Source organism: Vulpes vulpes, chromosome 10 (assembly GCF_048418805.1).
Source record: "Vulpes vulpes isolate BD-2025 chromosome 10, VulVul3, whole genome shotgun sequence".
Classification (NCBI taxonomy): Eukaryota; Metazoa; Chordata; class Mammalia; order Carnivora; family Canidae; genus Vulpes; species Vulpes vulpes.
In genome coordinates this window covers 89,968,897-89,993,239 of record NC_132789.1, presented here as the reverse complement: position 1 = coordinate 89,993,239, position 24,343 = coordinate 89,968,897, and the positions used below count along the sequence as shown (strand labels likewise).

Genomic DNA, 24,343 nt, shown 5'->3' with positions numbered 1-24,343 from the left:
AAAATAATAGTAAAGACTCTACAGCTCTAATATGCTAAAGGAAGAGAAAAAAAGGTCAAGTAATCACCTATCTAAAGAAAGTAAGAAAGGAGAACAGGGCAACAGAACAAGGAATAGAAAGCAAATGGCAAGATGAGAGATTCTAAGCAAAGCAGTAAGTACAGTAAATGCTAGCTGACCAAATACTCAAAGAATAGACTTTCAACAAAACAGCAGCAACAAAAACAACAGAATCTAACTATATACTGGTGTTATCTTAAGGATAAGATACAGGAAAAGCAGAAGGTGCAAAATGGAAATATACAACATATGCAAACTTTAACCAAAAGACAGCTTATAAGCTTACGTTAATATCAGAGAAAGTAAAGTTTAAGTCAGGAATTCATGATAGAGATAGAACGACAGCAAAATGACAAAAGGTACATTTCACCAAAAAAAAAAAAATTCTAGATTTCCGTGCACCTAATATATAATCTCAAAATATATAAAGCAAAAACTGACAGAACCAAAGGAGGAATAAAAATAGATCTATAATCACAGTGGGTGGTTTTTATCACCCTTTCTCAATATCAGAACGAGCAGACAAAAAAAAATCATGAGATAAAATTTAAATATGATCAACAAACCTGACCTAACTGAACTGTATGCCCCAAAAAGATATGTTGTGAAGTACCAAATGCTCTTACCTCTGAATGTGAACTTATGTGAAATAAAGTCACTGCAAATATAATTAGTTAAAATTAGGTCATTGATCTGATTGGTATCCTTACAGAGAAAAACAAAGGAGATTGCCTTGTGAAGACAGACATTCCAGGAGAAGACAACATTACAACAGAGGCAGTGACTAGAGAAATGCATCTATAAGCCAACACTATAAGCCAACAACTTGAGGCCTGCTGACAACAGAAGCTAAAAGAGGCAAAGAAATTCTCTATTAGCCTAACAGAAAACATAGCCCTGCCAACACCTCAATTTCTGGCTTTTAGCCTTCAGAACTATGGGCGAGTAAATTTCTATTGCGTAAACCACTCAGACTGTGGTATATTGCCACAGCGACGCTCGCAAATACACTGCAATCAATTAACAACTGCAAACATATTCTTTCTAATAAGCAAGCATGGAATATACATACTAATTGGTTGTTACAAAACAAAGGGACTGAAATGATACTTTCTGATCATAGTAAAAAATATATGTAAATAACTACAAAAACTTCTGTTATGTTTAGAATTTCCTATGTTCAAGAAGAAATTAAAACAAAATATTTTGAAATAAATTATAAAAATAAAATACAGCAAAATATAAATTTTGCAGCTATAACCATACTTTAGCAGGGAATATTGTAGTAAAAGAAAGGCTGAAAACTTTAAACTAAATGGCTTCCTAGATATTTCATATATTCAAAAACTATATCATACCAATTATATACAAACTCTTCCATACAACAAAGAAAAAAAAAACTTCCTTCTTTTAGGAGGAAAGATATGGGCCAATCTCACTAATGAACACAGGTATAAAAATCCTAAAGAAAATTACAAAAACCAAATTTATCAATACATAAAAAGGATAATGCATGATGACCAAATTGCATCTATTACAGAAATACAAGGTTGATGTCACATTGAAACATCAATGCAATTCACATTAAAAGAATAGACAAAAAATAATAATTATCTAAGTATAAACAAAAAAGCACTTAATAAAATTCATCACCCAACTCATTCTTGATAAAAACTCTTAGCAAACTAGGAATAGAAGGAAATGCCCTTAATGTGACAAAGAGCTTCTATAATAAAAGCTGCAACAAACATCCTACCTTAATGGAGATATAGTGAAAGTTTAAAAGGAAGCCTTCTATCATCATTTGTATTCAATGCTGGACAAGGGGTTCTAGCCAGTGCAATAAGGCAAGAGAAAAAACTATAAGGATAGAAAGAAAGGAAGGAAAAAGCTCATTATTTGCAACTGAAATGACTGTGAAGGCAGAAAATTAAAAATAATGTAGGATCAAACCATTGGAATCAAATAGTTTTATTCAATACATAAGAGCTGAATTTATATAAACAGGAACAATCAGAAGTCAAATTAAAAGGCACTTTTTACAATGCTGTTGAAAAACCTTAAATACCTATTAATAAATCTAATAAAAGATGTAGGAGAAATTTACACAGGAAACTACTGAATGTTTGGAGAAATTAAAGGAAGCCTAAATAAATGGAAAGATCTATAATGTTCATGGCTCAGAAGTTACAATACTATAAAATATGTCATTTCTTTGTAAATTGATCTATAGATACAATTCAACTTTAATCAAAGTCCAGGTAGACTTCTTTTTGGGTATAAATTTGGTATAAATTTACAATCTAATTATAAAATTCATATGGAAATATAAGGGTGAGAAGAGCTCAGATAATTAAGAAAAAACAGGTAAAGATGTTCTCTATCAAATCTTAAGATTTTTCAAAGTTACAATGTAGTAACTTAAAGATGGTATACTAAATTAAATTAGATCAATGGAATAAAGAATCCAGAAGAAGCATGTATATGTATATAGGTGTGCCTGTGTACATACACAACATACATACTTGATTTCCACTAAAGGTGGCACTTCAGAGCCATGGGAATAGGATAGTCTTTTCAATAAAAAGTGCTATGTAGATGATTATACATACTGAGAGTAAAACCAAACTTGAACATGTAGTTTTACACCCTCACTAAATTTAAAAGAGTAAAAAAAAAAACAAAATATAAGAGAATATCACACAACTTTGATAAGCAAATCTAAGCAAAGATTTCTTAACTAAGACACAAACAGGATTAACTTTAAAAGATTGATAAAATGAACCAAACTAAAATTAAGAACTTCTGTATTTTTCAAAGTGTACCATAAATAGGGTACAAAGGTAATAAGCCACACAGAAGAAGGTATTTGTAGAAAACATATCCAACAAGGGGACTGTATCTTAAGTAATAAAGAAAAAACAAACAACCCACTACATCATTTGTATTCAATGAGACTTAAAAGACATTTCATCAAGAGGATATCTTAATGCCCTATAATTCTCTTAAAAGATGTTCAATATCATTAGTAAACAGTGATATAAAAGTTAAAATCTCATTGAGACATCAATATATACTAACAGAATATTCAAAATGTTCAAAGGTTAGTAATACTCAAGTGTTGGCAGGAATTTGGAACAACCAAAATCTATATGCTGCTCATGAAGCGTAAATTGATACAATCACTTTGAAAAACTGGCATTATTTACCCAAGTTTTAAAAATATGACCCACTTTTACTCCCATGTATTCAACAGGAATGCATGCAAGAATCTTCACAGCATCATTATTATTCAAACAGCACAAACTGAAAGTACCTCAAATATCTATCAACAATAGAAACAGCAAATAAATTCTAACATTCTAATAGAACATTACTATCAGCGAGAGTGAATGAACAGTACTGCCACATGTAACATGGACCAATCTTTATTCATAACATAATGTTAAAAGAAGCCAGACAAAAGTATATAAAATGCTGAATGAATTTCAAAAACACAGAAGTCAGAAAGATGGTTTCCTGTGGGAAGAGAGAAGGTAATATGTGCATTGGGGTACAAACAAAGGAGCTTTTTGGGATATTGATATTTTATGTCTTCACCTGGTAGTTAAAAGGATGTGGTTCCTCTGTAGTAATTCCACAAAGCTTACAGTCATTTGTGGACTTTTCTGACTGCATGTAAAGTAATAAATCACAAAGTCAAAAAAGGGGGGAATCACAACAGCTATCACAGTGATATACATAAATGAGAAACTGTTCATTTATAATTATGATAAAAAATAAAACACTGTAACACAGTTATGGTCAAAATAAAAATGATTCAGAGTAACTTAAAAACTAATAGTGATTTTCAGTAAAGATGCTAATCGAAATTACTATTAAATATGGAACCAGTTGTCCCTCCATAAGGCCTTCACATACTACCACCTGGAGTTTCACAATTAATGCATTAATCTTAAGAGAGAAAAAAATGCTGGGATTTAAATTATCAGTCTAGGACAATTACATTCCTGTTAATGTGCAGAAGACATGATGATAATCCTCAAAGGAAAAGTAAAAACTATCAGCAGAATCTCAAGTAAATGTTAAACAGAAGGTTACTAGTCTTTTAATCTCATTTGTTAGCATCACTCCCTTTAAAAAGTATTGACTGTTAATGAATATATTCTAAGAAATTATTTCAAAAGAAATGTCTTTCCTATTTTTTTTTTATTTTCAGGTGTACAACATTAGTGATTATTCAGTAAGGAATTATTGAGACACAAGGAAAAAACTAGGGAAAAGAAAAGGCATGTCAAAAAGTCAAGAATAAGAATAGGATACATCAAACTTCAGATATCAGAGACAGGATCTTATTTTCTATAAAAATGCAATCATTAGATACGTTATTTTTAGTGTTGTTATGTAGGGATAAAAGCCAAAAAAGATAAATTAGGTAAAATTCCTGCTAATTAGGGTATTTATTTTCATTATATGCACTAAGACCTAACATTGTGGATATGAATTGTTCTATAAACACGTGATGAAAAGTTTTATTTTTGGAGGCTATTATTTTAAAGATTGATTGATTGATTTGAGAGAGGGAGAGAGCACACGCACAAGGGAGAAAAAGAACAAGAGAGAGATCTGGGAGAAGCAGGCTCCCCGCAGAGCAGAGAGCCAGATGCAGGGTTCAAACCCAGGACCCTGAGATCAGCACCTGAGCCACAGGCAGACACTTAACCAACTGAGCCCACCCAGGTGCCCCTGATGAAAAATTTTAGAAGTCACTTAAAACTAATTATACAGGAAAACTGTGTATCTCTTAAGATTTCACTGATTTTCAGTTTGAAGAAGAATTCCATATAAATTTTTAAATAACTGGTACAAAAAAATGAAGAACTGTTTTTCAGACTCTCAGATATGGCATACTACTCTTCCTTCTTTTCAAAACAGAAAATAACTGCTTGCACAGGATTCCAGTATAATCCAAATAAAATTTCTACATTAGCAAGCTCAACTTTTAGGGCTTTTCTTGCTTTTAGAAAACTAAACTAAAAGAACTCCATCTTCTTAGTTTATACCTGTTTAGAAGAATGAACATGAAATGCAAGCTAGTATAAGAAGTTTAGAAATAACATACAACAAGCTATTGCTGTTTTCCATTTGTGAAGTCTAACAAATGTTATAGATGGTACTAAATATAACTACAGCTTATGTAATGAGCTTAAGAATCTTCATAATGGTCAATAAAATTATAAAATTGCATGTAATATGATCCATTATATTCTATAGTACAACCAAAATCCCCTATTCTTCAACTATCCAAATTTCATTTATACGTATATATAATACACACATATTTAATATAAAATAATCCATGACTCATGTCAAGTATTTCAAGGATTTCACTAAAACCATACTGATCATTTCTATTTAAATGAAATATAAGTATATATCATTCTGTTAACCACCATTCATAATATAATTGTTCTGTGTCTGTACCTACCACCTCAGATATTTCCTTTCCAATCCTTTGTCACTTTCTGCTCAAAGTACAGCCTTTATCTTTCATAAGAATCTTTATCTTTTAATCTTACAGCACATAGATAATTTTCAATTATTTGAAAAGCACTACATGCTAAGTATTAAAGGAGGAGACAGTACTGACCTATATAAATGCAGGAAATAATAACAATTAAAAAAACTTATGTACAAAAGTCCCTTGCCTTTACAATCCTGAGGGATCAAAAATTTTATAGTAGTAAATAAACAGCAATTTAAAAATTACTAAATTGTTAATATTATACAGAACAAGTCATCCTCAGCAGTTACTTTGTCTAAGAAAAGCTTCATAACAAGGTAAGTCAATGAAATCAAGTAGAATATTCCAAGTAGAGTGAACAACACTAGGAAAGGCCTGGAAGTACCAATGAGCAATGCGAATCCAGATAACCAAAACAAGAGGTATTTGTCTATGGTTAGGTAAGATGGGGAAAACCAGGAGAGCATTCTGAACAAGAGAATGTGGAGTTCAGAGGACCTGATCATACCACAATAGCAAGCCATTGTTGGTTCCTGAACAAGGAAATAACAATGAAAAATCATAGATAAAATTGGAGTGAAAAATTGTATGGTTGAATTATGTATTTGAGATGTTCTGAGTATAATCAGAGAGCAAAATGAAAGTACCAAACAAGGGACCATGAAATAGATATAAACAAACTCCACCTATGTGAAATTCTGTCTAGCATCTGATAGAGGTAAAAAAAAAAAAGAACAAAAAACAAAAAACAAAACACATCATCTACTGGTTGTCAATGCTTACCCTAAACTTAAAGATCCCAGTTACTTTGTAAACAAAGTATACTCGCAAGATCTTTGTAATTTAGAATGATTCATTTAGGTTTGAAACAGATGTCCTAGGTCCACACTACACCGAATTGGTCTGATATACAGGCTTGTAGGACTGGTCAAGATAAAACTGTCTGAAAAGGAAGTAAAGCATGGAACAAAGACCCACTTCCTTCTATTTTAAGTTTTAGGAGAATAATTGGCCAAAAATATTCTACAAGTTCATAGTCTGTTGTTTAACATCAGACTAAGGTCAGTTTTTCACTTGAATCACATGACATAACAAAGAACGGCAGCTAAGAGCACACAGAGTCTTAGCTAACTGGGGTATCCTGAACAAATGATTTAATCTACTAAAGCCTTAGTTTCTTCATTTGTTACCCAAAAAAGTATATAGACATTAAAGTAATATTTACCTCAAGCAAGTGCTATATAAAGGCGTTTAGCATAAGTGCTAAATTTATAAAATTACTTATAAATTTATAAATTTTTAAGTGTTCAAAGAATCTGAACTATTATTATTACTAATAACGTTTATTATTATAAATATTAGAAACGGTTGTCTTGGATTTGTTTTCTGAAAAAAATGTTACTTTTCAATACTTACATGGCACATTTTAATATACAAAAGGCACTACAGTGGGCTTTTTAACATTTTAACTCATTTAATACATACAATTACCCTATGAGATAAATACTGTTAACATTCCCATTGTACAGATGAGGACACCAAAGAACAAAGAGGTTAAAATAACTTTTCCAAACAAGTAAAGAAGCTGGTACACGAACTCAGGAAATTTGGCTCCAAATACCATGCTCTTTTAATCCATGAAGACTATATGCGGTACTAAATTTAAGTACTGAATTTCATTTTGCTGAAATTCTTTCTGAACACAATGTACTATTTCCTGACGCTCTCATCTCTGATTAGGTCAGGTCATCCAGTTATGTATTCTGGTACACCCTATACCTCTTCACAATGTTTATCAGAACTGTGACTATCTTCCTCATAGAATGTAAACCCTATGAAGGGAGTAACTGGGTCTGATTCACTACAGATCATCAGGACTTTAACAGAGTGTTCAGTATTTATTGAATGAACCACATATTAACAAGGATTAACAATCAGTCAGGTGCCAGTTAATAAGCCAAAAAGGAGAACAGAAAGCCTAAAGAAGTGGGTAATAATAAACAGAAAGGTTATCCACAGGCAAATAAGAATGCCAAAACCAAACTTTCTTACACTGAAGTTTCGAAAAGCACTTTTTTCAGAGGGCTTCAAAATAGTTAAGGCTAATATACTCTGAAGCGGTGTTAAGGAAGATAATTCTAACTTCTAATTGTCTAGTAAAGAATCTTTCCTTTCCCTACACATCTGTTTGACAATATAAATAGATTTAAAACAAAGGTTAAAAAAATTTTTAATTAAAAATTAAAAAATTAAAAAACAAAGGTTAACTTTCTTTTTTAACTAAGTGAAATAGAGCTTTTAGTACTTTAAAAACTTACATGGTTCTGGGTTGTATTAAATCATTATCTACTTCCTTGAAACTTTCCTCTATTAGACTTAATTCTAACCCCTAGATTTTACATATTAAAGTTTTTTCCCCAGGTGTCAGCTCCTCAAACATCTGAAGACAGTAATCATATTTCCCCTGTAAATATCAGGATTTATAGAGATGCCTGGGTGGCTCAGTAATTGAGCATCTGCCCTCAGCTCAGGGTATGATCCTGGGGTCCCAGTATCAAGTCCTGAATCAGGCTCCCTGCATGGAGACTGCTTCTCCCTCTGCCTATGTCTCTGCCTCTCTCTGTGTCTTTCATGAATGAATAAATAAAAATTTTAAAAAATAGGATTTATAGACTAAAAAGTCCCAAATTCTTCAGTTGTTCACTGTCCTACTTTGCATTAGAGTTTCCAAGTTCTCTCTAGTTGTCAAGTTTTAATTAAACTTGGTGCCCAAAAAGAAACAAAACATTTCATACCTAGTCTGAACAGAATAAAAATATTTGGTCTGGAAACAACACAACTTTCCTATATTATACCCTGAATTATAAGAATTTGAGAATCCCTAGAGTACAACTACTCATTCTAATTTTGATAAAATAATTTAAGTTCTTACTCTTGGTTGGCTGGCAAACTTTCATTCTTTGCCAAATTCTTTACTTCATTATAAAAGTATGTTATTAAAACAGAAGAATATATAAAATATATACAACTATATTATTTACAAAATAAAAACATGTACTCACCACTCAGGTTTAGAAACAGAAAATTATCAGTAACTTAGAAGTCTCTCCTGCATCATTTCTAATTTCTCCTTCTAACCCTTAACCATGATCCTACTTTTTAAGTGTTAAGCATTCCCTTGCTTTTCTCTATGGTTTTGCCACATATTCCTATATCCCTAAACAATAAATTCTTTAGTTTTGTTTGGCCTTATTTCCTTTTTTTTTTTTTAAGATTTTAATTTTTTCTTCATGAGACACACAGAGACAGAGGTAGAGACATAGGCAGAGGGAGCAGCAGGCTCCTCACAGGGAGCCTGTGTAGGACTTGATCCTGGGACTCCAGGATCATGCCCTGAGCCAAATGCAGAAGCTCAACCATTTGGCCTTATTTCCTACACATAATTTCCCATTGCTTCAATTCTTTCAATTTAAAATTTGAATCCTGGGGTGCCCAAGTGGCTCAGTCAGTTGATTAAGCATCTGACTTTTGATTTAGGCTCAGGTCAGGATCTTAGGATCCTGGAATCCAGCCCTGTGTTGGGCTCTCTGTTCAGTAGAGAGTCAGCTTGAGATTCTCTCCTCTCTCTCTGCCCTTCCCCACAGGCCCCTCACATATGCACATATGCACTCTCTCTCTAAAATAAATAAATCTTTAAAATTTGAATCCTTTTGTATTTTACACATTTTTAATAATCCACTTCATATCTTTCTTACAATGAAGTAAGGATTAAAGTGAATAACCCATCCACTACCAGCAAAAAAAAAAAAAAGAGAATAGAGGGAAGATAAATATTCTACTCAAGTTAATACACTCCACGAACATAAGATAATGCCATCCTCCCCAACAGAAAACTGAGCTGAAGAGAAGTTTCCCACTTTTCCTAAGTTGGGTTTTATAATAGGGCTTTAGAATATATGTAAATTCCCTGAATTGATGAACCATACGTTTAAACAGCATTCCGGGATAAACAAATATAATTAAATAAATTAGCCAATTGTACTTGGTTTATTTAGTTTTGGTTTATTCATACTTCATATCTAAATATAAATATTTGGGAGATGGCTACAGAATTGATCTTGTCATATACAGAATACTAGACTGAAGGAACTCAAAATAAAAATTACCTGAAAATGCAGTTAAAATCTTAAGGCAATGGACTAATTCCCTTAGTCACCAACTCAAATGAGAGTGCCTGATACCAGCAATCTACTTTTTGAAGCCTTAAAGGATTAATGAAAAAGCTTGTCCATCTCCCTCCCCAAGTCAGGTTCACTAATGTAGCAACTCCTTGTGTGCACATGAACTACAATAAATACAAATAAATAAGTAAAAATAAAATATAAAGGTTTTTAAAAATCAAGAGAAGTGAGATTTTTTAAAAACACTGGTATATATATATATACACACACACACTTTTATTTATATAATAAAAGTAGATGACTGCAAAAAGACCAGGAAAATCACAGATAACCTAGATGCACTGCAATATAAGTTAAAAAATCTTAAGTCTACTATTAAATAAATTAGGAAAAAAAAATAAGAAATGGAAAAGAAAAAACAATTATGACTATTTCATCATATTTGTAAATGCCCCTCATGAGCTAAGAGAGTGCTTTCATAGGGCAAGTATTCCTATTTTTGCTTAGTATCTCCTTTTTGCCTCTAGTTCGTAAGAGAAAAGGATAAACTTTCCATTGTTCTGATACCATCACTATTTCTGTACTTGATAAAGCCAAATTTCATACCAAGGAATCCCTAAGGGATTCTTGAGCACTCAAGAAAACTTAATTTTGAGACCTCAAGGAAACACAGACACATAATATACACAGGTAAGAATCATTTAAATTAGTAAGTATGTCCCTGCTTGAATTATTTTTTTTACTTTTGGCAAAAATTGTTAACTTTATAGTACAGAATACAACTTTAAAACTGTTTTCCAAAGATTCATAGTGGCTTCCTTGGAATCTTATAAACTCTGTGCTTCAAATAATCTATAGTTTTCACAAATTCATAACTATAGATTTGATCACTCTTAAACCAAAATTAACACAACAATGGAAGAAAAAAAAAGCCACGCATATGGCACATAAGCCACAAACTTATTTGTTTACCCCGTAACCTGGCCAGTAAACAAGCAGACTGGAACATGTACTGCTGAAACAAAGGTAACAAGAAAAAATATTAAGTTAATAGGCTTGCATTATAGTCTTACAAAAATTACATAACAAAACAAGATTACAAAAAAAAGTTTAAAAAGCATTTCTTGTAATATCCTTAGAAAATATAATGAAAGAAAAATCAAAGGGAATAAAGGGGAAAGGAGAAAAAATGAGAGGGAAATATCAGGGAAAGAGACAGAACATGAAGACTCCTAACTCTGGGAAACGAACTAGGAGTGGTGGAAGGGGAGGTGGGAGGGGAGTGGGGGTGACTGGGTGACAGGCACTGAGTGAGGGGGGCACTTGATGGGATGAGCACTGGGTGTTATTCTATATGCTGGCAAATTGAACACCAATAAAAAATAAATTTATAAAAAAAAAGGAAAATCAAAAAGTGCAAAAGGTGGAGGTCAACACAGATATATACTGTATAAGGAAGCTGGAATTGTGCATCCTAGTTTACATTATTTTTACTTATTCAAGTTTACTCAAATGCAAATCCCTTGAGTTAGTCTGCATAGAAAAATCAAGCTATGCTGTTTAAACACAAAAGAGACTTCAGTGTACGCTCTCCAAATTATCAGGCAATACAATCACAACAGATTTTTCCTAATGATTGCATTCCTATATACTTTTTAACCTAAAGTTGTAGATACAATTATAGAATTCATTATCAGTGTGGTATACAGATGCTATTTACTGAATCAAAACAACACAGGAGAGTATTATATAGACAAATCACTTTCTTAAAATTTGAACTATATTATGTATTTTAAAAAACCTACATATAGGTCATTTTTATAGTTCAAATGTCACTATGAGATATACAATGGCTCACATGTAACTAGCATATCTTCAGGCAAATACCACAAATTTAAAGAGTAAGGGAATCTGAGTACTTATTAACTTCTAATTAGATGGTAGAACTAAATAAAGTGTTTTTTTTTGTTGTTGTTGTTGTTTTCTTTTATTTTGAATCCCCAGAGGTAAAAACACCATTCTTGGACATAGTGCACTACTATGTCTTGCAAAGAGGATGTATTACTCTAGAACAGAGGATAAATTGGCTCTAGAGTAGATGATACATCTGAAATTAACTCACAGAAGTAGACGCTATATGTAATCTAACCAAAAGGCCTGGAAGCAACTGACACTGAATAATTTTTAAGTAGTTAAAAGCACAGATAATTACTTAAATAAAATCATAGTAAAACTGTTTTTCCAAAACATTTTCTGTCAACATTCACTAGTCCACTTACTAAATTATATTGCTCTATCATAAGCAATTGTTGTCTACTAAATTTTAAATAGGAAACAGAAATAACGGCACAACAGGCAGAAGACTAATACAGCTTTTCACATAGATTTTACTGATTCTAACCCTCTCTTCCAAAAATAAGCCACAAAGGAGAGAAAAATCAATGTAACACTGAAATTCCTTTCAATGCCATGCTAAAAAATATATTTAGGTGACATCATGTGGCAAAATTAGAAACTGCTGCTGACATCTAAGAATAGAGTATACGTGCAAAATTTATTGTGGCGTTTGATATGAGGGGAATATTTACAAACCATTACTTCTTAAATATTAAATGACAAAATCAGATGTTAAATTTCAAAATAAAGCAGTTGCACCTGTTAAAATGTGTATTAGAACAATTATTTTAGGAATGTATTAACCAAAGATATGAAAGAAAAAGGGATCAAACAGGATTAAATAAATATATAAAGCAAATGAAATCACAGATCACATTAGCCAGTTAATAACTATGGAACAAATACTGACACATGATGTTTTAATAATACACATCATTATTTTCCTAGATTTTCTGTTACAAAAGAAAACAAATTTCCAAACTTTTAAGTAATTAGGTTGTTTTATACAATCTTGGTTTTGATTAGATTTAACTGAAAATTTCAGGGAAGGAAATAACCAAAAAGCAATTATTTGTCATCATGCAAATAAAACAGGTGACTCTTTCCTTTTTTTTTTTTTTTTTAAACCAGTTGTTCTGCTGTGAAGTAGACAGATAAAAGCTTTCAATTAAATACAGGAAGGGATACTAAACTGAAAGTTAATTATTGCAAAAACAACTCTTGGTTTCAAACTATCTGAATTCAAATATATATTTTGGTATAGTTTTTTAAAATTCAAGTATTATTTTTGGCCCTTCATAAGATTTTCACTGTATTTTAAACAAAATCATAAATTGGGGTGGGGGGATAAAGGAATCATTAAAGCTCACTAAGTAAAACCCTGATACTTTAGAGGTGAAGGCACTGAGGTCCCCAAAGAGTGAATGATTCATTTGCCATCCAAGATCATGGTTTGTTGGTGGTTGAGGTTACACGTTCTTCTATTTTTACTCAATACTCTATGTTAAATAAGCTGCTTCTCTCACATTACTAACTCCATGATAATTATGGTTCATTAATACAGAAGTGTTAATAAGATAAAAATTATGAGTAATACCAGATGATGATATTTCAGGAAAAAAATATAAGTTTCAAGAGGAACAGAAATATGTTTTCATGAGCACTAGGCCCCCTAGGGGGTCAAAGATACATAGTTGAGTTAATGGAATTTTCATTTCACCATTTGGTCATATGAAAGCAAATTAATGTACAAATGTTGGTGCTATTCCTACTTCTTATTTAAGTGAATTTTATAGCAAATTATTTTATTCTTTATATCAATTTGAAATAATATCATCAAAGTTAGGTCCGTAATTAAAACTGGAAAAGATAACTTTCTAAAAGTATTACTTTTTAAATTATTTATAATAAATTTTGTTACGATACAACCATTTTATGTATTTAGCTTAAGTGTCTCCCAAAAGTATTAGCTAAATTTAAAAAAAGAGTTTCTGTTTCAAAGCAATTTATTAGATATTTTTAAAATCAAAATTTTATTTTTGCATTTCTGCCCATCAATCTGGAAATGATAGTTCATAAGAAAAAAGCACCAATTATTTTTCAGATTAAAACTTCTCAGAAGTTTTACTTTCATCCTATTGTATCTTCTATTTTATAACTGTCAACCAAATTACAAGTAATAGCAAAAATCAAAACCTAATTTTAATGATAATAAAGGGATAGCAAACATAATGGCTATCATGCTTAGAATATATATCTAAATATTTTGCCACTCTATAACTAGAAAAAATTAAGAATTCTAATGATGTATGTCATTACAAAGTAAAATATGAGAAGCTATATGCAAGTCAGCCACAAAGTGAACACTGAAAACAGAATGTAAAGGAGATATTAAAAAAAGACCATAAAATGACACGTAAAATAGTCCACACAAATTAAGATCGATTCATCCAGAAAAACAATCACTTGCTCAGAAGAAAAGCAACAAAAGCCACATAGTTGTACTAAAAAACAAACAAACAAAAACAACTTGCAAAGTTTTAAAAAGCAAGACTGGTGAAATTTCAATTAACCGAAGGCCACATCCTCTCAATTTCTAATCTTTAAAATCAACTGAAATCACCAAAGCAAACACTACACACAACTGTTTGCCACTTAACCCACCACCATGCTATTTTTCTAGCAAGAATTTGCACCTTGTACTCCTCTGCCCATAAACTCTCAAGATTTACAACTCAAATCAGGTGGGAGGTATGCCCTTCCTTTATAGTCTCAAAACAACCTCTGCAGGGTTTGTGTCTCTGCTTTTTTCAGTAAATCATGAGGCCTTAAGACCAAAAACAGTATTTTATTTGTGTTTATCTCCTGATACTTAGAAAAGTATGCTTAGTACGTGAGAGGCATTCAAGTTCTTTAATTAAACTTCATCCATCATAGGCAAAACAACAGCACACAAGTCAAATGAAATTCAATCAATGGCACTAGCTGCTTTGTGACAGAGGTTCTCTAGTCCTGTTTGAAAGTTTTGTGTGGTCATACAAGTAAAAAACTGCCACTTACATTGGTATTAAACACAGAAATAAGAAAAGAAATGCCTTGCCTTCAATTAGTTGTTAATGAATTATTTATTTAACAAGGTGAATTGCCAATAACACATTTGAGGCTACCTTCCTCCTTCCAGTAAGTATTCTCCAGGACTTTCTTTCTTCAAAGCTATAATTCTCCAGGACGTTCCTTTATTTCCTTTATTTTGCTTATCCCACTTAGGTGGTGAAGAATCCTCCAGGGGAAAGCAGTGGCAAAATTGGAAGGCCCATATTCAAAACAGAGGCAAAGTTTTAGGAATAGCAAGATTATTCACACGATAGTCTGATCCATTATTAAACAGATATAAAATTATGAGACAGAAAATGCTTATTTAAAAAGATACCGAATGACCCACAATGTCTCTCCATACATCAAATACTTAGTACAGAAACTCTTAGCCTATAAGTATATATTCTATGTATTAAACCCACTGAGTATCCCACATATCATAGGTTCCTAAATATAAACAGGTAACAATTTCTTATCCCATTGGTTGGGTGATCAATATCCAGTGAGGTTAGGGAAATCATTATCTGACATTATGAAGATGAAGATAGTCTCTAACTTTCACGTCAAAAACAAAACAAAACAAAACAAAAAACCAAAAAAAAAAAAAAAAAAAAAACCAAAGCATTCAATTTTGGCATTAATCCCAAGCTTTTAGTTTCATCTATTGAAGTATTTTGCTTAAAACAGAGTTCACTTTAAATGGGACCAAAAAACGCAAAATTTTTTAAAAATTGATTTTAAAGTACTACTCACCAAGAACTTTTGGGGTTCTGCTAAGAAGTAAACTATCTGATCTCTAATACTCTTTTAGGTAACTATTATGCCTTTAAGAAAACTATTTTCCCCATAACACCAATGATAATCATTTAAAGTCTCATTTTTCCTCTTTTACTTTTCAAACCTGAAAATGGGCATGGTAACACCAAAATAATGTGGATATTAAAAGTACATTCTTAAAAGATTCTGAAATAAAAAGATAAATGACCATTCACATAAAATAATCAAACATCATCAAGGCTGGATAATAATGCTCAAAACAGCATCAAACTGAAAGGGTTAACAGAAGGGTATCAAAACAAACTAAAAAAAAAAATAAAAAATAAAACTACACCAAAGAAGACATCTTAAAATGGTAGTTAAATTCACTGCCTAGAGAGATAGAATTCTTTAAGAAAACAGAGCCAAAAGATGATTTAATATTTAATGAACTCTATTTGAGAGATTCCAGGAACCAATAACCATCTCTCAAGATCTCAGGAAAACCCAATGCTTGAAACATGTAAATATTTAGCAGAATATGAAGAACATACCACCACTACCAACTGATCTCAGCCCTTAACCACCCAATAAAACTTTGCAACTTTTAGATAAAAGAATTTGCACCTAAAAAGATATCAACTCTTTAAAGCCCAGAGACTCCAATATTAACAGAAGTAAAAAGCAAGTCAGAATACTGCCACAACAATATTCAAGCTATATGTATCTTAATCTCCCATATAGCAACATGTAACCTCTTGGCTATCTATAGCTCCTGCCCTATTTTAGTAACCTCCAAAGGTGAGGCATTTGTTTTCTGACCAAAGATTCTTTGACTCCTAATTTATGATTCCTATACTTCCCTAAATTCTATCCCTCCTTCTCCTCAGCTGCCTCTACTCAACCTTCTCTCACATTTCTAGTCAACTCCAATAAGGATTTTTATATTACACCCTGAAGACAAGGCCTTAGGCCTTGTATACAGCATCCAAACAAGCCCTAGTGTTTAACATTTTTGGCTTGTATCTTAGGTCTTTTCTCTTAGGTAATTAGAAACTGAGAAAATGAATGAAACACAAATTGTCCATTTTTTAAAAGTAGCTTTTACATAAAATTGATAAAATCTGAAATAGATGACTAAACTGTGCCCTCTAAGTATTTCATTTATTGAAGCTAATTTCATCCCTAAATAACAAAATTAAGTTGTGAATACTATACTTGAACAGGGATTTTCTTTGGAAACTATAAGGTCATTAGAAGTTAACTATGGGAGCAGCCCGGGTGGCTCAGTGGTTTAGCGCTGCCTTCAGCCCAGGGTGCGGTCCTGGAGACTTGGGATCAAGTCCCACATCGGGCTCCTGGCATGGAATGGAGCCTGCTTCTCCCTCTGTCTGTGTCTGTGCCCGCCACCCCCCCCATCTCTCATGAATAAATAAATTAAATCTTAAAAAAAAAAAAAGAAGTTAACTATGGTCCTAGGACTCAAATAAAAACCATCTTAATAATGGAATTAAAAGCTGATGAAAAACTTCTGGTTCCATATAACATCTGATCTTCTTTATGGGACAACCAAATGGGCAAATCATGTCTAAACAGAAAATCTGACATAAACTAAGGCTATACTTTAAGAATATTGGAAATTTAAGCTAAGTTAAATTTGTAAGGGAAATGAGTGGGGATAGAAATATGTTTCAGTATTACCATGTTAGATCAGATACAAGTATCAGAAAACCTTGCTCAGCAACTAATTACCTATACTCCACTCCAAAAAATAATTTGATCCATTTTTCTCTAAGGACCCTAATTTGAATTACTTGCTATTCAAGTCATTTTATCTTTAACCTAAATTTTCTTTATTAAAATAAAAAATGGGGGGATCCCTGGGTGGCACAGCGGTTTAGCGCCTGCCTTTGGCCTAGGGCGCCATCCTGGAGACCCGGGATCGAATCCCACGTCGGGCTCCCGGTGCATGGAGCCTGCTTCTCCCTCTGCCTATGTCTCTGCCTCTCTCTCTCTCTCTGTCTCTCTCTCTCTCTCTCTCTGTGACTATCATAAATAAATAAAAAAATAAAAAATGGAAGGCTTCTATTTTGTGCATTAACGAAAATTATACCTAAGAATTTATTAACTTAAATTTCAAGACTGTAAAATTCTCAACTATCTCCAACTGAGTTATTACTGAGGACACTACCGAAAAGTTTCTTTGAAAGAAACCTACCCTTCTGCCCTAAAATTCTGAATATCCAAGTCTCCTAAAAATATGCATACCCTGGGAGTGGCTATGATAGATAAGCACTGTATAAAATACATCCGTACGATGTATAAAATTCTCTCCCCTTGACAGTGGTTTTCCTTTTAGACTGCCTTACCTTTAATAAATCTGCGACTACCCATTTTAAATAAGCTTCAGCTGTATGGTTCTGCAACCATAAAATAAATCAATTTTAAACTAAGAGTTTGACAATTATAATCAAGAAACAATTATAATCGATCATAGGGGACTCTTCCTTCTTATCGTTATTTTTAAGGAAACCACTATCCTTCTAATGTCATTTGGGGCACAAAATAATCACCAACTGAAATCTATAGCTAAGTTAAACAAAAAAAAATGAGAAAAAGTAGGGGCAGGGAACTAACATAACAATAAAAAACAGAAGAAAATACCAGAGTGATACTGCATCTCTTCCTTCACAATGCCAAATATTTTACCATATGACCCAAAGCCTTTTTAACTATCCCTCAAAGGCTTTAGAGAAACCTTTCTTCAAAGCATGAAATTACAAAGGGAAATGGTCATAAACATCTCTTAGTGATGCTTTTTGTCTTTCATGAGTAATAATGATGAATTTCCAGATTGGTGAGCATAAGGCTGTGTCTACACATGACCCACCTGAAATACCTCAGATTTTACCAACTCCCTACTGATGCCCCTCAAAATGACTACTGTGTAGACTTCACCAAAGATGTGGGGACACTCTTAGAAACTGGCTTAAAGTAACATCCTATAATTTATATGGAAATGATCAAATGAGAATTAGTCATTATAAAAACAACAAATTAATGAAATAATAGTATGAACTCTACAAAATAAATCAAAACCAAATTTTCCCCAAAGTAAGCAATGTTTAAAAAGCTAAATACAGGAAGATTATGCAAGAGAAAAGTCTCAACAAAATTTACCATGGATTCATAAAATTGAGGTAAAATTCAGGTTAAACATCACAAATTCTAGATAATTCAAAATAATTTATAATAATACTACTTCCTAATTTCATATTCTACGATATTATTTAAAGTATTTCTAAACTTACCCAAATGAAGTAATGTAAACTGGGCTGCCAGTTCCTTTGCATCTTCTAATGTAGTACAGAGTTTGTCTGGCATAAAGTAACTCTGGGATCCATTTGCAATAGCAGGAATAACAATTTTATATACCAAGAGTACTTTCCCATCTTGACTTGTTGTTGAATATAAATAATATTCTGGTGGTGCCCAATTATTTTTGTTGCAGTAATAATCCAAATGCATTACTGCAGAATTGAAATGATTGGATTTTAAAGAATACATGCTAATTGGAGTAAGCTTTGTTCCAGGAAAAAATGGATAAGTGCATCTTTCGATTTCAGGGGGGCTTGGGCTATGCTGACCATTGAGACGAGCTGGAAGAGTTGGTGGTTTGCCTAGAGTTTTTGGGTGGCTCTCTTCTTTGTTAGCAAACACAATCAGGTTTTCAGAATTAGGGCTAATCTGACCATTAAGATGCTGTCTCCAAGTGTTTTCTTTATTTACTGGTTTTGCCAGTGTTACCTCAATACTTGCTCCATCAATGCATTTTCCATTCATAACAGACATAGCAGCCACTGCATCTTCTCGGTTGAAAAAGTGAACAAAAGCATAATCTCTAAGTTTCTTTACTCGTTCAACTGCACCAGGTTTGAATTTGTTGAATTCTGCTTTAATAGTCTCCTCTGTAGTTGAGATCATTAAATTTCTTACATAGAGAACTTTAACTCTCTGCATGGTTTCCTCATCAACCTCTTTCTCTGGGTCAGCCCAATCTACCTGAATGGTATGGCCCCATAGTTGGAAGGTACCTATAAAAAAAAGAAATTAACCTGAAGACAATTAAAACTAAAGGAAAAAAAAAAAAAACAACTAAAGGTCAAAAACTATTAAAGAAAACTTTCTCCAGAGAAGCAGGAACACAAATACCTATCAGTATACTTGATTAAACATTAGTTTCTCACAAGAAAACCTTCATGAAAGTTTTTACTAAGGCAAACAAACCCCAGCTAGAATTTATAGTACAATTCATTTCAAGAGTCAACAGTACAAAGACACTTCAAAAACACTTTTACCAGAAGAATTAGGTACTGTCCTTTGGATTTTTATCAAACAACAATTATTACCACAAAAAAGTGTATACATCCAGTAAATTAGTATATAACTAGAGATAATGACTCATAGGAACAACTTCTGGCCTTCTTAGAACCCTTATTTCACTTCTTACTCAAAAAATCTACCTCTTTAAGGACCTTACATATTTTCAAAATATTGAAAATATTTTGTCATTCTTCCATGTTTATACTAAGGCTAATATGAAAAAATAAACTTCAGAAGGACAAGTTTACCTGGAATTAGTTTTCTCCTAGCCATAGCAGCAGCTCTGTGAGATTCATATTCAACAAATGCAAAACCACGATTTTTGGTTTTATCAGTTGCACTTGGATAAACAATGACATCTACAACTCCTTCTGTAACTTTCTTCATTTCATCCAAAATTTCTTCTTTCTTCTTTTCCTTAGGAATAGCTCCAATAAATAATCTGCAATTATCCAAGCTTACACACACACCAATAAACTTCCCTGGTCGAATCTCATAATTATTAAGAATTCTGATGGCTAACTGAGCCTCTTCTTTTGTAGTGTACATCACAAAAGCATACCCTCGATTTTCACCACTAAATTCCATCATAAGTCGAAATTCATATATCTTTCCAGCTCTTTCAAATACAGGAACTAACTCATCTTCATACATATCACGAGGTATTTTACCTACAAAAACTTCACAGCCTCTAGGTGGAGGGGGACCTTCCCAACCTGAAAGTCAAAAATAAACAAATTCTAGTTAACATATTTATATGTACTATTCAATGATCATTCATTCCACAAATTTATTGTGCTTTCTATGTGCTGTGCACCACTCCAGATGTTGAGGATACAAATGAACAAAACAGAAGACCTTTCCTTCATAGGCTTAAATTCAATAGAGAAAAGAGGCCATGATTGGTAAGTGCTATGGAAAAAAAAAAAGCCACACAAGAGTTGATATTTTTGGTAGTCAGGTAAACCTTCTCTGAGAACATGAAGTTTAAACAGAGACCTGAATAAAATGAGGGAATAAGCCTTCAGAACGTATCATTAAGAAAAAGCAAGTGTTTTATATGTTAAAACAACATCAAGTGCATAGGCCTGTATGGCTAATGAGTATTTGAGGTAGTATTAAAGTGGTGGGCATTGCAGCCATCCATGTGGCTACAGGCCAGATTTTAAGTCTAACAGGAAGATAATTGGAGAGTTATGAGCAAATAAGTTATACTAGCTACTAGAACAGCAAAACATATTTAAATAGCTGTTTCCATCTGGTTTGCCTCTAGTATAAACACCACTCCTCTACTCACTGCTCTTTCAAAATCCTCCCCAAAACAACCTCTCCTTTAATAGTTAAAGTATTCTTTCCCCCGTAACTCAATCCTGACTTCTTTATAAACCCAACTAGAACACCTGAAAGACTCTACCAAAAATTGCTTGAATTGATACACAAATTCAGTTGCAAGATATAAAATCAATGTACAGAAATCTGTTGCATTTCTATACAAAAATAATGAAGCAGCAGAAAATCAAGGAATTGATTCCATTTAAACTGCACCAAAAATCACAGAAATTCTTAGATACCTAAGAATAAACCTAACCAAAGAGGCAAAAGATCTATACTCTGAAAACTATAGAATGCTCATGAAAGAAAATGAAGAGGACACAGAGAAATGGAAAAACATTCCATGCTCACGGGTTGGAAAAACAAATATTGTTAAAATGCCTATACTACCCGAAGCAATCTATACATTTAACGCAATCCTTATCAAAATACTAGTAGCATTTTTCACATAACTAGAACAAAAAAGTCTGAAAATTTGTATGTAACCACAAAAGACCAATTAGCCAAGGCAATCTTGAAAAAGGAAAAAAAGCTGGAAGTATCATGATTCTGGACTTCAAGCTATATTACAAAGCTGGAGTCATCAAGACAGTATGGTACTGGCACAAAAAGATACATAGCCTAATGGAACAGAAAACCCAAAAATGGACCCACAACTATATGTTCAACTAATTTTTGACAAAGCAGGAAAGAATATCCAATGGAAAAAAGTCTCTTCAGCAAATGGTATTGGGAAAACAAAATGTTAGACGACAACATTCCGAATAAAATTGGACTACTTCCTTATACCACACATAAAAATAAATTCAAAATGTATGAAAGACCTAAGTGGGAGACAGAAAAACATCAAAATCCTAGAAGTGAATACAGGCAGCAAACTCTTTGATCTCAGCCATAGGAACTTTTTTTTTAAGATTTTATTTATTTATTTACTTATTTATTTAGGGAAAGAGCACACATATGCATGCAAGCCTGAGTGGGGGGAGGGACAGAGGGAAAAGGAAAAAGAACTTCAATCAGACTCCACACTGAACAGAGAGCCCGACATGAGACTCAATCTCATGACCTTGAGATCACGACCTGAGCTAAATCAAAAGTTAGATGCCTAACCAACTGATTCCCTGAAGCACCCCACTACAGCAACTTCTTACTAGACACATCTCTGGAGGCAAGGAAAACAAAAGCAAAAATGAACTATTGAGATTTCATCAAAATAAAAAGCTTCTGCACAGTGAAGGAAACAATCAATGAAAGTAAAAAGCTGCCTACAGAATGGGAGAAGATATTTAAATAACATCTAATAACAGATTAGTATCCAAGATCTATAAAGAACTTATCAAATTTGGCACCCAAAAAAATAATCCAGTTAAGAAATGGGCAAAAGATATGAATAGAAATTTTTCCAAAGAAGACATCCAGATGGCCAAAAGACATGTGAAAAAATGCTCCCCATCACTTATCACCAGGGAAATACAAATCAAAACTACAATACAATTCCATCTCACACCTATCAGAATGGCTGAAATTAACAACACAAGAAAAAACAAATGATGGCAAAGATGCCAAGAAAATGGAACCCTCTGATACTGTTCATGGGAATGTAAACTGGTGCAGCCACTCTAGAAAACAGGAAGTTCCTTAAAAAGTTAAAAATAGAACTACCCCATGACCCAGCAGTTGCACTACTGGATACAGGATACAAAAAATACTGATTTGAAGGGGCACATACACCCCAATGTTTATAGCAGCATTTATCAACAAGAACCAAATTATGGAAAGAGCCTAAATGTCCATCAATTGATGAATGGATAAAGATGTGGTATACACACACACACACACACACACAATATGGGATATTACTCAGTCATCAAAAAGAATCAAATTTTGCCATTTGCAATAACATGGATGGAGCGAGGGTGTACTATGCTAAGTGAAATAAATCAGTCAGAAAAAGACAAATACCATATGATTTCATTCATATGTGGAATTTAAGAAACAAAACAGAGGAATATAGAGGAAGGGAAAAAAAAAGAGAGGGAAGCAAACCATAAGAAACTCTTTACTACAGAGAACAAACTGAGGGTTGCTAGAGCCGGGGAGTACAGGGGTCATTACCTGGTGATAGGTATTAAGGAGGGCCCTTCCTGCATTGAGCACTGGGTATTATATGTAAGTGATGAATCGCTGAATTCTAATCCTGAAACCAATATTACACTTATGTTAACCAACTAGAATTTAGTAAAAATTTGGGGAAAAAAACCCCGCAAACCCAACTTCCTTCTCAACTATTTCTTAAATCAAGAGCAGAGATGAAAAAAAAATAAAAGAATCAAACATGCATAACATACACAATCTACCTCTTTTCCCTCACAACAGTAAAAACAATTGCTAAGGTCTCACAACAGTAAAAACGATTGCTAAGGTCTTAAAGCAGTTATAAGGAAAGAACTATTGTTCGGCATACTTATGGATATGTATACCTAATGTACATTAAAGATTCAACTTTTTTGAACATAAATAAATCCACACCTGGAGGAGGACCACCAAATTTTCTTTGCCCATTCTCTTGAACCATGTTGTAACCAGTCTTTTCCATCAAAGCAAGTAATGCTGCTTCATTCTGAGTACCGGTTCTGACTTTACTGCATCCATTTGTTCCATCTATGTTTTCTTCATTCATGGTTGCAGTTCCTAAAACAAAATTCAAAAATAATGTTTATGACATGAAGCCACAGAGCTCTGTGAAGGATTTCTTTGGGTTGCAAGGAACCAAATACATTTGTGGATGCTACATTTGGTGATCACTACAGTCCTGCCCACAAAGTCCTGCTCCACAAATGGAAGCTAGAAATTTCACTTAATGTCACTGATCAATCAAGCAGTACCTTTAGAAAGTCTAAGCTACAAGAAAGGGAGGCAAAAATAAAAAAGAGAAAAGAACAAAAAAAAAAAAAAAAGAAAAGAAAAAAAAACAAATAAGTGAAAAGGAATTAGCAAAGAAAAAAAGCAAAAGAAGTAACAAAATAAATATACTGCCATTAATGAATATGACCACTGCTGATCGATACAGCCAAAATTTATGTTTTTTATCATATAGGCCAATTGGATTTTACTG

The 24,343-nt window shown here is 32.8% G+C and overlaps 1 protein-coding gene across 4 annotated transcripts in view; it reads right to left on the bottom strand.

The window, feature by feature from the left end:
- The window catches only part of RBM46 (RNA binding motif protein 46), a 49,391-nt gene that overhangs the window by 11,791 nt on the left and 13,257 nt on the right, over positions 1-24,343 (bottom strand). For all 4 annotated transcript variants that reach the window (XM_072725293.1, XM_072725295.1, XM_072725292.1 and 1 more), the window contains exons 2-4: positions 23,758-23,919; positions 20,145-20,612; positions 18,825-19,607 (exon numbers count right to left, since the gene is read on the bottom strand). In XM_072725293.1, coding sequence (XP_072581394.1) covers positions 18,825-19,607; positions 20,145-20,612; positions 23,758-23,908 — 1,402 coding nt within the window. In that variant the 5' untranslated portion in view covers positions 23,909-23,919. The remainder of the gene's footprint in view (positions 1-18,824; positions 19,608-20,144; positions 20,613-23,757; positions 23,920-24,343) is intronic.